This window comes from Oryctolagus cuniculus, chromosome 10, assembly GCF_051225735.1.
Source record: "Oryctolagus cuniculus isolate XC-2025 breed Fujian yellow rabbit chromosome 10, ASM5122573v1, whole genome shotgun sequence".
NCBI lineage: Eukaryota > Metazoa > Chordata > Mammalia > Lagomorpha > Leporidae > Oryctolagus > Oryctolagus cuniculus.
Window position 1 is genome coordinate 55991132 of NC_142876.1, and position 15676 is coordinate 56006807.

The 15676-nt window shown below is 40.8% G+C and overlaps 2 protein-coding genes across 3 annotated transcripts in view; one reads left to right on the forward strand and one right to left on the reverse strand.

Annotated features, from left to right (window-relative positions):
- MIB1 (MIB E3 ubiquitin protein ligase 1) overlaps positions 1–15676 on the reverse strand; it is a 164766-nt gene that overhangs the window by 92686 nt on the left and 56404 nt on the right. For both annotated transcript variants that reach the window (XR_016214602.1, XM_002713451.6), the window contains exons 5-7: positions 11667–11733; positions 8205–8409; positions 3263–3446 (exon numbers count right to left, since the gene is read on the reverse strand). Coding sequence is in view for 1 of the 2 variants with exons in the window: in XM_002713451.6 (XP_002713497.1) it covers positions 3263–3446; positions 8205–8409; positions 11667–11733 (456 nt within the window). In the remaining variant the exon portion in view is untranslated. The remainder of the gene's footprint in view (positions 1–3262; positions 3447–8204; positions 8410–11666; positions 11734–15676) is intronic.
- On the forward strand, positions 7099–7606 carry LOC108177134 (small ribosomal subunit protein eS27-like). The gene has a single exon (XM_017344068.4). The coding sequence runs from the start codon at positions 7162–7164 to the stop codon at positions 7414–7416; it is 255 nt and encodes an 84-aa protein (XP_017199557.1). The 5' UTR covers positions 7099–7161; the 3' UTR covers positions 7417–7606.

Here is a 15676-nt window from a genome sequence, read left to right on the forward strand (position 1 = left end):
AAATAAATAAATCTTAAAAAAAAAAAAAAGTTTAATTTCCTTTGTTTCATTTTACTTTCCTTCTTTTGGAGGAGTTCCCGTCTACATTTTTGTTTTACAATCATATAAAATTTTTGTGTGGTTCCAAATCAAACTTATAAAACAAGACATTTAAAGATATCTTCCTGTACCTTTGTTTCCTATATCCTTATTCTCTTTTTATACAGCTAACATTTTAATTTCAGTCTATCCTTCCATCATTTGCTTTTTAAAATATAAAGTCTGTATTGTCCTAATAGTTAGGTTTACTCTAATATTTTTACATATAAATGTCCCTGAGTATATACATTTATACCTGGCATGTCATACTGGAGTACCTGCGTTCCATTCCTGGCTCTTGACTCCTGACTCAGCTTCCTTCTAATGCAAACCCTAGGAGGCAACATTGACAGCTGACATCATTAGGTTCCTACCATCCACTTGTGAGACCTAAACTGTGTTCCTGGATCCTGGTTCCTCACTACAGCCATGGCCCAGCCTCAGCCACTGTATACATTTGGTCAGTAAACTAGTAGATAGGAGTGTTCTCCCTCCCTCATTTCCTGTGTCTCAAATAATTTTTGTTTGTTTGTTTGTTTGTTTTGGACAGGCAGAGCAGACAGTGAGATAGAGAGAGACAGAGAGAAAGGTCTTCCTTTTTTTGCCGTTGGTTCACCCTCCAATGGCCGCTGCGGCCAGCGCACCGCGCTGATCTGATGGCAGGAGCCAGGTACTTCTCCTGGTCTCCCATGTGGGTGCAGGGCCCAAGCACTTGGGCCATCCTCACTGCACTCCCGGGCCATAGCAGAGAGCTGGCCTGGAAGAGGGGCAACCAGGACAGAATCCGGCGCCCCGACTGGGACTAGAACCTGGTGTGCCAACACCACAAGGTGGAGGATTAGCCTAGTGAGCTGCGGCGCCGGCCAATTTTTAAAAAATTTTTAAAATACATTGTCTCATTTCCCTTGTATGTCCAATTCATATGTACCTTTAACCTCTTCCTCTATCACTTTTTTTTTTAATTTGAGGGTCAGAGAGACAAAGACACATAGAGAGAGCTCCCTCACTGGTTCACTCCCCAAATGTCATCAGGGGCCCGGGGACCAAAGCTGGGAGACAGGCACTTAATCCAGGTCTCACAATTATTTGAGCCATCAATGTTACCTACCTGAGTTCACATTAACAGGAAATTGGAATCAGGAGCTGGATATGGGAAGTAAACCCAAATACATCAAAATCAGGCTCAGGCATCCAGCCACCAGTTTAATCTTTCGTCCCCTACAGACTTTAACACGGACCTATTTTCTTTCATCCCAAACTGGACTCCACAATATTCCTCTTGGGTTCAACTGTCACAGTACTATTAAACTACACTAGTCCAGGAATACTTGTTGGCTATTTTGAAGTCAGTTCTCCTGTTCTCAAGTCTATGAAGTGCATTAATTCACTCTGCTGCCACACAGACAGATGTAGACCCAGAAGCTGTTAGTGGCTTATCTCAACTCATTCACATTTTTAGGGTTCAACAGACTACTCTCTCTAGCTTTGTTATAGACGTTTATGACTTCGTTGCAGGGAGGGAGATATACTAACCTAGTAGTTTGTTTTATCAAGAGGATCTGAGAAGATTCAAAATCTATACTACCTACCGGAATATCAGAATTCCCTTCTAGAAATTTTCTAGAAGTTTTAGTTATACAGCAGTTTTATTCAGCAGAAATAGTACTTAGGCTCTAAAGTAAAACAGATTTGGGTTCAAAATTCCAGTGCAGAGTTTTACTTCAAGTCTTATCAGGAGTCAAACTCAGGTTATAGCAACAGCAGCACCAGATGCTAGTTACCAGACCACCAGTTCAGCTCTGATTTTCTCATCTTTAAATTAAGGATGCCATACCACCACCTACTTACAATATTGCTAACACAACACTTGTATCTGTGTACATTTGCATACATGAATATTGAACAAATTAGAATGAAAGCACTACCACAAAGGATTTCTTCTTTTATATTTTGTTCACTACTGGATCCCTGAAGCCCAACAGACACACGATGGACTAATGGGGGAAGAGGACAACAAGAAGGACAGGGAGGAGAGACAGAATAAGATGAGAAGGGAGTAGCTAGGGCAGGAACTGGGGCTGGGTAGAAAGAAAAGGTGGAACTAGCCAGGAGAGAGGGATTGGCCAACACAGCATATTAGGGTTAATTGGATACTAAAGGGACAGGAGTGGAAGTACATAGCACAGGACAGGAGCACTAAATGGTACAAAAGGAAGGACAAATAGGACGGGAGCTGGGACTTGATGAGACGAGAGGGAAAAAGGGCAGAAAGGAGGGCTTTTCAGGGCAAAGGACAAGACAGCATGGAGGGTAGCAGGAGGAAACAGGGCAATACAGAAGTGACAGAGAAAGAGTAGATGAAGAAAGGGAAGAATACACAAAATTATCTGTTGTTGTTAATCATGAAAAACTGCATTGGATGAATAAACACAAAGTCAAACTACAGCTGTCTGGGAACAAAGCATCCTCACAAGGTGCACATATTGATCTGCAGGTCCCCAAAGCAGGAAGTCATAGTCATCCAGCAGCACTGGAGACTGGATAAGCACATTCTATCTCATTCTGAGGTTAAGCATCAGGAGAGCCTTTGTTGCCATATACCATTATCACATTCCCCATTAACAACTCTATCAAACAAATATTAACTATAGGGCCAGCGCTGTGGCACAGCGGGTTAACGCCCTGGCCTGAAGCACCAGCATCCCATATGGGCACCAGTTCGAGACATGGCTGCTCCACTTCTAATCCAGCTCTCTGCTCTGGCCTCAGAAGGCAGTAGAACATGGCCCAAGTCCTTGGGCTCCCGAACCCACGTGGGAGACCAGAAAGAAGCTCCTGGCTCCTGGCTTCGGATCGGTGCAGCTCCAGCCATTGCAGCCAATTGGGGAGTGAACCATCGGATGGAAGACCTCTCTTCCTCTCTCTGCCTCTCCTCTCTCTGTGTAACTCTGACTTTCAAATAAATATATAAATCTTTCAAATAACAAAAATATTAACTACAGCCCTTTCTGAATTTTCTTTATCTAAATAAACTGAAAAACAAAAAGCACAAGTATACTTAGCTGCCCTCTGAGAGTACAAATCTAAGAAGGTTCATGCCAATTTAGCTTCTAAAATTAATTCGCTTTTAAAAACTACCTAAGCACAATATAATTCCTGGTCAAACTATTTTATATATACTTACTGGAAGCATTGCTTCAGCCCATTCACCATGTCCTCTCTGTAGAAGTTTAATTCTTTCCAGATCATAACAAACTTGTACAAGGTCACCCACTTGAAACTGCGAGGTACCCCCTTCTGCACCTTGAGCAGCATCTCCACTTCGGACAATGTTTGCTTTAGTGAGAACCGCAGGATTAAATGTCCACCTATAAGAGCAAAGCAAAACTCAAAATGGGTAAGCTTACTAAATTTTAATACAACACTCTATTTCTTTCTCTGTTTTCCTTTTTTCATTACACAACATTCTTAAACACTGCAAGGACAAAAAACATACACATTGCAATCTCTTGCATTTACACTCTGAACAATTTATATTTCTTTTTTATAACTGTATTATACAATTTTGGGAAAAGAATTAGATACAATCACACCAACCTAATGCAAGCATTAATGTTTTATTATATTTTGTCTAGATATATTATCCATTGCATGTTTTTAAAAACTGCTGTCCAGACTCATAGATTGGCAGTTGTCCTAAATAGCACTCTTGCCTCAGAATCAGCCCTTAAGGCATTCAGATCTGGATGAAGAGCCCACGAGAGTATTTTAGGCATGGAAATCCAAGACACTCTTGCAAAAAAAAAAAAAAAAAAAAAAACACTAAATGAAAGATCTCTGCGAGTGAGATCCAAGTGGAAAGAACAGGCCATCAAAGAAGGAGGTACCTTTCTCTGAAGGGAGGAGAGAACTTCCACTTTGACTATGGCCTTGTCTAAATAAGGTCGGAGTTGGCAAACTCAAAAGGCTTCCATAACCTTGTCAGCTCATGACAAGAGCCTAGGGTGATTACTGATGCCATAAACAAGAGTGTCAATTTGTTAAGTCAACAACAGGAGTCACTGTGTACTTACTCCCCATGTAGGAGCTCTGTCCTTAATGTGTTGTACAATGTGAATTAATGCTGTAACTAGTCATCAAACAGTACTTTACATTTTGTGTTTCTGTGTGGGTGCAAACTGTTGAAATCTTTACTTAATATATACTAAATTGATCTTCCGTATATAAATGTAATTGAAAATGAATCTTGATGTGAATGGGAGAGGGAGCAGGAGATGGGAGGTTGCGGGTGGGAAGGAAGTTATGAGGGGGAAAAAGCCACTGTAATCCAAAAGCTGTACTTTGGAAATTTATATTTATTAAATAAAAGTTAAAAAAAAAGAAAAAACTGCTGTAAAAATAATACACAATCATTATTAAAAATTCAATCATTTCAGAAAAATTGAAAGTGAAAGTGAGAATCCTAATTTCACACAGATACACCTGGATCACTCTTACTACCCCACTGGAAATCACTATTAATACTCTATTGTGTATCATTATAGATCGTCCATCAATATGCTGAGTTATACAATGTATATCATTCAGTACATTGACAGAATTAAAGAATATTTATTTTCTCTATAAAATATGTGACTTGTTTTTTCAAAGAATGCATGGTGGAAGACTTAATCTTCAATGTCACAGCTATAGATCTACTTAATTAAATTTAACAACCACAGAGTACCCCAGCCCATAGCCTGGAGATATACTAATGTACTTAACCATTCTCCTATCAACTATCATTTAAAGTCCTTCCAAGTTTTCACTAGTATGTATAGTATTATAAACAACATTTCTACATATGAATCTGTGCACACAGAATCAGTATTTCACTATAAATTCTTTTTTTTTTTTTTTTTTGATTTTTTGACAGGCAGAGTTAGACAGTGAGAGAGAGAGAGAGAGAGAAAGGTCTTCCTTCCATTGGTTCACTCCCGTAATGGCTGCCATGGCCAGCGCTGCACGCCAATCCAAAGCCAGGAGCCGGATGCTTCCTTCCAGTCTCCCATGCGGATGCAGGGACCCAAGCACTTGGGCCATCCTCCACTGCCCTCTCAGGCAACAGCAGAGAGCTGGACTGGAAGAGAAGCAACCAGGACTAGTACCCGGCACCCCAACCGGGACTAGAACCCGGGGTGCCGGCGCCACAGGCGGAAGATTAGCCTAGTGAGCCACGGTGCTGGCCCTCACTATAAATTCTTAGAACTACTTGATCAAAGATGTATTTGCTAGGGCATTGGGGCACAACAAATTTACCACCTGTATTCCATATGGGCACTGGTTCAATTCCCGGCTACTCTACTTCCAAGCAAGCTCCTGCTAATGGTCCTTGGAAAGCAGCCAAAGATGGCCCAAGTGCTTGGGCCCCTGCACCCATGTGGGAGATCCAGATGGAGTCCCAGACCCCTGACCCAGCCCTGGACATTGCAGCCATTTTGGGAGTGAACCAGTGAATAGAAGATCTCTCTCTCTCTCTCCCTTTGTCTCTGCAACTCTACCTTTCAAATAAATAAGTAAATCTTTTTAAAAAGTATTTGTTTATAAATCAGAGTCAACTACTCTACAAAAAAAGTACCATTTCACCTTACTATTGCCAATTTCATGGATTAAAAATTTGCCATGAATGAATATTTTACATTTGTAATCACTGTATCAAAACAAATCTGAATTCTGATTTCTTTACTATACAAAGGTATTTTTCCATACTTCTCCTGTCTTCATAACTGTCATTTTAATGATTACTTAATCCTCCACCAGATGCCACAATATAACACACTTCCCCCAATACCAAATTGAACTCCAAAAATCAAAAAAGGGTCGGTTCTTTTGTCAGATAAGTTTCTACTGTACTAGCATGTTATAGCCTCTTAATTCACATGGGTAATAGCATATTAAAAAACAACTCTGAGAGGTCACACCATATGAAAACCTATTTACTAAGTTCCAATAACCAAGTAACCTTAAAAATAAAGTAGTGTCTCTGAAGTTAAGAATAAACATTAGATATACAAGTTTTCTCTTCAGCCTTATCAACCATTCTCAGTACTCATTCTGTCAATACTGCAAAATTTATCAGACTTACTTTGATGCCTGAACACAGCAATACTGACTCAAGCTGCTTTCTCTGCCTAGAGTATTTCCCTGTCCTGGAAAAACCTAGCTTACCTTCTAAACCTACTCCAAGCATTAATTTTCTCTCTGAAGTTTTTTCTGATTGGCCCATCAGAGATGATTACTCAAAAAAAAAAAAAAAAAAAAGGCTAGTAGACAGATCTTGGATTTTTTTTTTTTTTTTAAGATTTATTCTATTTATTTGAAAGACAGACTTACAGAGAGGTAGAGACAGAGAGAGGTCTTCTATCCACTGGTTCACTCCCCAGATGGCCACAAAGGCCGGAGCTGAGCCAATCTGAAGCCAGGAGCCAACAGCTTCCTCCAGGTCTCCCACACGGGTGCAGGAACCCAAGGACTTGGGCCAGCTTCCACTGTTTTCCTGGGCCATAGCAGAGAGCTAGATCAGAAGTGGAGCAGCCGGGACTAGAACTGGCACCCATATGGGATGCCGGCGCTTCAGGCCAGGGCTTTAACCCGCTGTGCCACAATGCCATCCCTGGATGTTTTTATTATTAAGAAATGTTAGGGAATGGTGCTATGGTATAGGCCACTGCTGTGGCCTGCAGTGCCAGCATCCCATATGGGCACCGGTTCTAGTCCCAGCTGCTCCACTTTCAATCCAGCTCTCTACTATGGTCTGGGAAAGCAGTGGAAGATGGCCCAAGTCCTTGGGCCACTGCATCTGCTTAGGAGACCCTGAAGAAGCTCCTGGCTCCTGGCTTCAGATTGGCTCAGCTCCAGCCATTTTCTGCCTCTGTCTTCTGTAACTCTGCCTTTCAAATAAATAAACAAATCTTTAAAAAAAAGGAAATGTTAAGTACTTGAAAGAATAAATATATTTACCCTGATTGTGCATTATACAATTTGTAATAAAACATCACACACAGCCAGAACCAGTGAGAGGCGCCGGGCTCGCGGACCGCCGACATGCCCTTGGCTAGAGATTTACTCCATCCCTCTTTGGAGGAGGAAAAGAAGAAACATAAAAAGAAACGGCTAGTTCAAAGTCCGAATTCTTATTTTATGGACGTAAAATGCCCAGGTTGCTACAAGATCACCACGGTTTTCAGCCATGCCCAAACAGTGGTTCTTTGTGTAGGCTGTTCTACAGTTTTGTGCCAGCCTACAGGAGGAAAGGCCCGACTCACAGAAGGCTGTTCCTTTAGAAGAAAGCAACACTAGTGACCCACACAACCTCCTGGATTTGTGTTCTCACAGAAAGCCTTATCATAAGTTCAGTGATTCTAGTGAATCTACTAAGATAATGTAATTTTGTTTGATTTTCTAAGGTATACAAGTTATCCCCTATTTTGATGTCAGTTTTTCAATAAAGTTTTGATTATGGGCAAAATAAATAAATAAATAAATAAAACATCACACAGTAAGTACTCCAAAAATATGCACATTTTTATTTTAAATTTTTTAAATACAAAAAAAATTTTAATGACTGCTCTTACTCTCAGAATACTCTGCTTTACCTACCTATCACATTACATCCAACATTTTATTGCAGTGAGAAAACACACGCAATTCTATATCACTTATAAAGGTTTGTTTATGTGTACACGTTTAGTGCAAAGGAGAGCTGTGTTATCAAGAGATCACCCTGGAGACAGTGGCCAGAGGAAATTTCACTTACCTCTCTCATTTAGGATAGATTCATATAGCCCATTATGAACACAGAAATTCTTAGATATTCATAAATCTAATAATCACATAACATATTCTACTTCTGAAGGGAAAATGGGTATAGAATATTGTATCATAACTATACCCAGATAAATTCACATATACACATAATGCACAAAATTCTTACCATCTGTTCCCTTCCACCTTATCAAAGTACTCTAGGTTTTTACCGTCTAAGAGCTACCTTTAATGAATCTATGGTTACAGCGTATGTTTTAAGGCTCTCTTCTCTATATACTAACTTTATTTACAATTATCAGAAGTTGAGAAATATCACCAACCTATTGCCGCTTGGATATTGTACTACAATGTCATGATCTTCATCAATGCCGCAAACAGTTCCAGTTGTAGTTAAAGTCTCAAACATTCCATCAGTCCATCCTCCATGACCATGCTGCAAAGACTGTACAATTTCTAGGTCAAGATCTATATTCACCAGGTCACCAATCTGCAATCCACCAGGATTCCTGTTGCCATTCTGCTCACCTGTATTTTCAAGGGAAAGAAAAGAAATAACATGAAACTGAATTATTTTTTAAAAGAATATTCTCTAGGTATTATATTTAGGTATTATATAATCATAAAATGTTTTAAGAATTTACTATATGAAACTGTAGAACTGACAGTTAAAAAAATCAGACTTGACAACTGAAATAACACAATGATTTTATACAAAGACTAAGAAGAATCAAAAGCCTACTGAACTCTGTCAGAATACAAAGTTCTGGATGTTGAAAATATTAGTTCTCTGCCTGGATGACTTGTTAACCAACACTACACAAGAATCACGATAACTAACCTGGACAGAGCAGATGATATGGTATAGCAGGTAAAGCCATTGCCTAGGACATCCATATCCAATACTCAAGTGCCAGTTCAAGACCCAGCTACTCTGCTTTTGATCTAGCTTCCTGATAACGCACCAGTGAAAGCAGCAGATGACAGCCCAAGTGCTTGAATTCCTGTCACTCATGTGGGAGACCTAGATGAAGTTCCAAGTTCCTGGCTTTGGCCTGGGCCAACCCTAGCCACTGGGGTCATCTGGGGAGTGAACCAGAAGATGGAACATCTCTCTCTCCCCATCTCTTCCTTTCTATCATTCTGCTCAAGTCAATAAATTTTTTAAAAAACCCTTCAGTTATTTTTTCTCCAAAGTACAAATATTTATTAATAAGTGTTTATTTTGAAGGATTTATTTATTTCATTTGAAAGGCAGAGTTACAGAGAGGCAGGGGTGGGGGGTCTTCCATCTACAGGATCACACCCCATATGGCTATAATGGCCAGAGCTACACTGATCCAAAGCCAGGAACCAGGAACTTCTTCCAGTTCTCCAACACAGATGCAGGGGCCCAAGGCCTTGAGCCATCTTCCACTGTTTTCCCAGGTCATAGCAGAGAACTGAATCAGAAGTGGAGCAGCCAGGACTTGAACCGGTACCTATATGGGATGACAGCACTTTAGGCAGTGGCTTTACTGCTATGCCACAGCACCAGCCCCAAATGTTTATTATTAATTTTGCCTAAAGAGTACTTTAACTATTTTATTTTAGGTTTTTTTTTTTTAATGTATTTGAAAGGTAGAGTTAGAGAGAGAGAGAGAGAGAGAGACGGAAGGAGAGACAGAGATCTTCCCTCCACTGGTTCATTCCCCAAATGGCCACAGTGGCCAGGGCTAGGCCAAGCTGAAGCTGAAGCCAGGAGGGCGGAGCCTCTTCTGGTCTCTCATGTGGGTGCTGGGGCCCAAGCACTCGGGTCATCTCTCACTCCTTTCCCAGATGCATTAGCAAAGAGCTGGATAAGTGTAGCAGTGGGGCCGGTGCCCACTTGGTTAATCCTCCACCTGCAGTGCTGGCATCCCATTTGGGCGCCGGGTTCTAGTCCCAGTTGCTCCTCTTCCAGTCCAGCTCTCTGCTGTGACCTGGGAGGGTAGTGGAGGATGGTCCAAGTGCTTGAGCCCGTGTACCCGCATGGGAGACCAGGAGGAGGCACCTGGCTCCTGGCTTCAGATTGGCGCAGTGCACCGGCCATGGCGGCCATTTGGGGGGTGAACCAGCAGAGGGAAGACCTTTCTCTCTGCCTCTCTCTCACTGTCTGACTCTGCCTGTCAAATTAAAAAAAAAAAAAAAGAAGTGTGGCAGCCAGGCTTCGAACCAGTATCAGCATGGGACCTCAGCGTCACCAGCCCCACTTGTAACTATTCCAAAGTCTACCCCATAGATTACTTTCAGAAACTAGTTCTGAGTTAAATGATTCATGATCATCAAATACTAGACTGAGGGATCCAAAAAATGCATGTTGATCCCACATTTTTCTAATGAATACAAGACATAAAACAAGAAAGTTTCTGAAAACAAGAAAAATGGTTGACCTCATCAGAAAAATGAGTATTTTTTCCTACATTCTACTTTTCTTAAGAATAAAACAGGGCCAGGGGCCGGCGCCGTGGCTCACTCGGTTAATCCTCCACCGGCGGCGCCAGCATCCCATATGTGCGACGGGTTGTAGTTCCGGTTGCTCCTCTTCCAGGCCAGCTCACCGGGAGGGCAGTGGAGGATGGCCCAGGTGCTTGGGCCCCTGCACCCGCATGGGAGACCAGGAAGAAGCACCTGGCTCCTGGCTTTGGATCAGTGCAGTTACAACCATAGCAGCCATTTGAGGGGTAAACCGAGGGAAGGAAGAACTTTCTCTCTGTCTCTCTCTCTCTCACTGTCTATAACTCTACCTGTCAAATAAATAAAAAAAAAGAAACAGTAAAATAAAATAGTTTTTTTAAAAAAAGAATAAAACAGGGCCAGTGCTGTGGCATAACAGGTTAAGCTGCCACCTGCAGCACTGGCATCCCATTCGGGCGTAGGTTCAAGTCCCATCTGCTCCACTTCCAATCCAGTTCCCTGCTAATGCGCCTGGGAAAGCAGTGGAAAATGGCCCAAGTGCTTGGGCCTCTGCATCCACAGGGGAGACCCAGAAGAAGCTCCTGGCTCCTGGCTTCAGACTGGCTCAGTTCCAGCTGTTGCAGCCATTTGGGGAGTGAACCGATGGACGGAAGATTCTCTCTCTCTCTCTCTCTCTCTTCTTCCCTCCCTATGTAACTCTGCCTTTCAAAAAATATATATATTTTTTTTTAAAAATTTAAATTTAAGTATGCTGCAAGAATATTGTATTTTTTACCAAAAAGACAAGGAAAATGACTTGGAAAGTGGAAAACACAAGGCTCATTAGCAAAGAAAAGCATTCAAAAACTAAAGATATAATCAGAAAATAGTGAGAAATGTTCATTCCAACAACAATAAAAAATTTAAAATGAATTTAGTATTGATCTATTTTTATTTTAATGATACATGAAATTATATTTATTGTTACCTTAACTTGAAGCTGTTCTTGTATTAAGAAAGTAATTTTAGAGAAATTCTAAGAATTTATATAATCACTAAATTGTCAAATTCTATTCTCAAAAGTGGATGAATACAACACTGATGTATTGCAATGCAAAATTTTTCAATGATATAAGTTTATGATTAAAAAACTAAGGTTTCAATTATATACTAAGACCTAAATGGTATATCAATTCTAAAGAGTTTAATACCCCTTCTGACACTAAATAAATCAAAAAAAAGAACAAACAGCTTAAAACCAAAGAAATATTTCTCTAAGTAATTTAATGGTAATTAATTTTTAATCCAATTTAAACATTATACTGACTCTTCACCATTAATCAGAAATTTTCTTTAATCTTCTAACTCACCGAGCACAGGGCAGTGATCTCTGTAGAAAGAACCTCCTTTGGCATCCTGGACACACTTCAGATCAGACTAAGAAGAAAAGAACCAGAAAAATTACCCATGAAAACTTCAAATACAGGGCAATACCTGAAACAGGCAAAGTGTTCATTCAGAACATACCTACAACTTCAGTCATCTGGGTTACCAATCACAATAAGCATGGCTTTCAAAAAGCGCCAGTCAAAAACTATAAACCTGACTCTAGATACACAGGATGTATTTTAGGTACCATTAGCTTGCTTTAAAGTTCAGGATTAAGTACCTGAATCTTTACACATGCTTTTAAAAAGAACTACAATAAATACCTAGCATTTAAAATGTATATAATACTTCCATTTCAGACACTTTTACCAAAAACAAACAAAACAACTCATTTTATCTCTTAAATAGACTTTATGAGATATATAAGTGTAAAGCAAATACTAATTTCTTTTGTATAAAAGGAAAATGAAGACAAGGAAAGGAAATAATCCAAAACTCAATAATCCAAAGTAGGGGCTGCCACCACCTGTGGTGCCAGCATCCCATATGTGTAGTGGAATGAGAGGGCCATGCCAAGGTGGCCACTGGCAAGCGAGCATTAGTTACTCAGGAATGGCTTTGGAAACTGCCTGGCAACAAACAGGCTGTGATTGGATGGCTTTGGAAACTGCCTGGCAACAGGCTGTGATTGGATGGCTTTGGAAACTGCCTGGCAGGCTGTGATTGGATGGCTTTGGAAACTGCCTGGCAACAGGCTGTGATTGGATGGCTTTGGAAACTGCCTGGCAGGCTGTGATTGGATGGCTTTGGAACTGCCTGGCAACAAACAGGCTGTGATTGGATAGCTTTGGAAACTGCCTGGCAGGCTGTGATTGGATGGCTTTGGAAACTGCCTGGCAGGCTGTGTTTGGATGGCTTTGGAAACTGCCTGGCAGGCCCTTTGACCAGATTGGCTGGTCTTGGCTATATAAGATGTAGTTTCAACTGAAATAAACGAGTCTGCAGACTGCTCGCCTCAAGCCTGCTTTCACCCGACTCCCGGGGTCTGTGTGGTGACTCCGCGCCTCTTGCCCCCACCATGCTGTTCCTCTCAGAAAGGAATCCACTGCAACATTGTTAAGAAATCAACGGCAACACATATGGGCGTTGGTTCAAGTCCCAGTTGCTCTACTTCCTATACAGCTCTCTGCTATGGCCTGGGAAAGCAGTGGGAGATGGCTCAAATGCTTGGGCCCCTGTATGAATGTGGGAGACACAGATGCTCCTGGCTCCTGGCTTCAGATCAGCCCAGCTCCAGCCACTGAAGCCATTTGGGGAGTCAACCAGCAGATGGAAGACTTCTTTCTCTCTCTCTCTGCTCTCCCTCTCTGTAACTCCACCTTTCAAATAAATAAATAAACCTTTAAAAAAAAAAAAAAGTCCAAAGTGAAAAGGATTGAACCAAATCCAGTCTTCTGATTCCTTGTTAATTTTCCTATTTATATCAAACTTAGGCTTTATTTTACCCTAAATTGGTTAACTAACATTCCTTTCAACTTACCTTTTTTAAGAAAACAAATTAATTAATTATCTAAACGGAGAAGTATTTGTGATATAATAAAAAGTACCAAAAATACACGGACTTAGAACAACAACTTTGGGTGTTATTATGAACATTTAAAGGTAGATTTACCTAAAGGTACCTGGTATATATAGTAGGAGGTCACTATATCTTAATCAATTAGGGAAATGAGCTCCTTTATACATACTCTTTTACAGCTACTTTTGCCATCAGAACATCAAATGTCACTCAATTCTGACCAAGAACACAGAGGGGTCAAATCGTTTTAATGTGATATTTTAACCCAGGAGTTCTACTCTAGGAAACTGTCCTATGAAAATATAACCATAATGTGTGAAGAATTTACACAAAGATGCTTACAAACACACTGCAGGAAGCAGGAGCACAGGGGAGGCAGGGGGATGGCAGAACTCCAACAGCCATCAACAGAAATCTTATTAAATAAATAACACCATAACTCTATAAAAGAGTATTACTCAACTATCAATCTACATATACTACTCATTAGGTATCAGAGTATATATAGCACATAAGCCTTCGAATGTGAAGCAGATGCTACAAAAATCCACAATTTAAAAACAGGGTCAGTTTGAGTCCTGGCTGCTCTACTTCTAATCCAGCTTCCTGCTAATGTGCTTGAGAAAAGCAGCAGAAGATGGCACAAGTACTTGGGCCACTACAGCCACACAGGCAACCCAGAAGAAGCTCCTGGCTCCAGCCTTGGGACCCATCCAGCCCTAGCCATTGTGGCCTTTGGGGAGTGAAACATCAAATGGAAGATCTCTCCCACTCTCCCTCTCTGTAACTCTGCTTTTCAAAAGAAATAAATAAATCTGTAAGAAAACAAAACAAAACAGGCAGGGTAGGGCATCAGGTGTTTAACCTAGCAGTTAAGTCATCACTTAAGATGGCCGGGACCCACAATGGAGTACCTGGGTTGGAGTCCCAGCTCCATGCCTGTTTACAGCTTCGTTCTAATACAGATCCTGGGAGGCAGCAGTAACAGCTCAAATATTTGGGTTCCTGCTTCCCACACGGGAGACCGCAATTGAGTTCTTGGCTTTGTTCCAGCACGGGTTATCTTAAGCACTTGGGGAATGAACTGGCAGACAGAAGATGTATCTGTCTTTTTCTCTGTCTCTCTCTCTGCCTCTCAAATAAATAAATAACGTTTTTGAAAAACAGGCACAGGCATGAACATAATGAAAAACTGACAATTGGTGTTAAATACAATGATAAAAATTGGCAAGTAAAGTATTTGCTTAAACTCACATGGCTGGGTTGAATATATAAATGGAATTAAGGTGACAATGGGATATTTTCTCATTTCCTAATGGAGGACACAAGTGATAAAAAAGGAAATTTAAAGAATTCTTTGTGAGGCTGGCACTGTGGCACAGGGGGTAAAGCTGCTGCCTACAGTGCCAGCATCCCATATGGGCACGAGTTCCAGTCCTGGCTGCTCCACTTCCGAATCAGCTCTCTGCTATGGCCTGGGAAAGCAGCAGAAGATGGCCCAAGTCCTTGAGCCTCTGCACCCATGTGGAAGACCCGGAAGAAGCTCCTGGCTCCTGGCTTCAGATTGGCGCAGCTCCGGCCATTGCAGGGCCATCTGGGGAGTGAACCAGTGGATGGACACTCTCTCTGTCTCTACCTCTCTCTGTAACTCTGTCTTTTAAATAAATAAAATAAATCTTTAAAAAAATTTAAAATAAATAAATAAAAGAACAAGGCCAATATTCAAGTAATGATTCGTGAAAAGCTGAAATATAAGGTAATCCATTGAATAAATCTCTATCATTCTCATAAACACTCAAGTAATTATAGATGTTGCTAGGCCAATCATTTTCAGTTATCTATACTATATTTTAAAAAACACAGGGCAGGCATTTGGTGTAGTGGTTAAGCCACCAAATGGGACACCTACATCCCATATCAGAGTGTCTGGTTTTGAGTCCCATGTATGCTCCCAATTCCAGCTTCCTGCTAATGTGTACCTGGGAGGAAGCAGGTGATGGCTGAAGTATTTGTTTCCCTCCTGCATGAAAGACCCAGATTGAGTTCTGGGCTCCTCAGTAGCTTTGGCCTGGTCCTGCTCCAATTACTGTGGTCATATGCAGAGTAAACCAGCAGAAGGAAGATGAACCAGCAGAATCGTAATTCAGATCGTTGCATTCTGACAAAAGGAAATCTCTCTCTCCATCTCTCTGCCTCTCAAATAAATAAATTTTAAAACATTCTTTAAAATACAAAATATCCTTAAAAAAATTTTAATGCCTACTATAATTGTTATAAGCTCTCAGAGCACAGAATAGAAATACATGATAAAATCTCATTGTAATACTCTTCTTCAGGTCTATGACAAGAGTTGTCTTTTTTTTCTTTTTCATTTTTTAGTTGAAAAGCAGAGAAACAGACAAAGATCTTCCA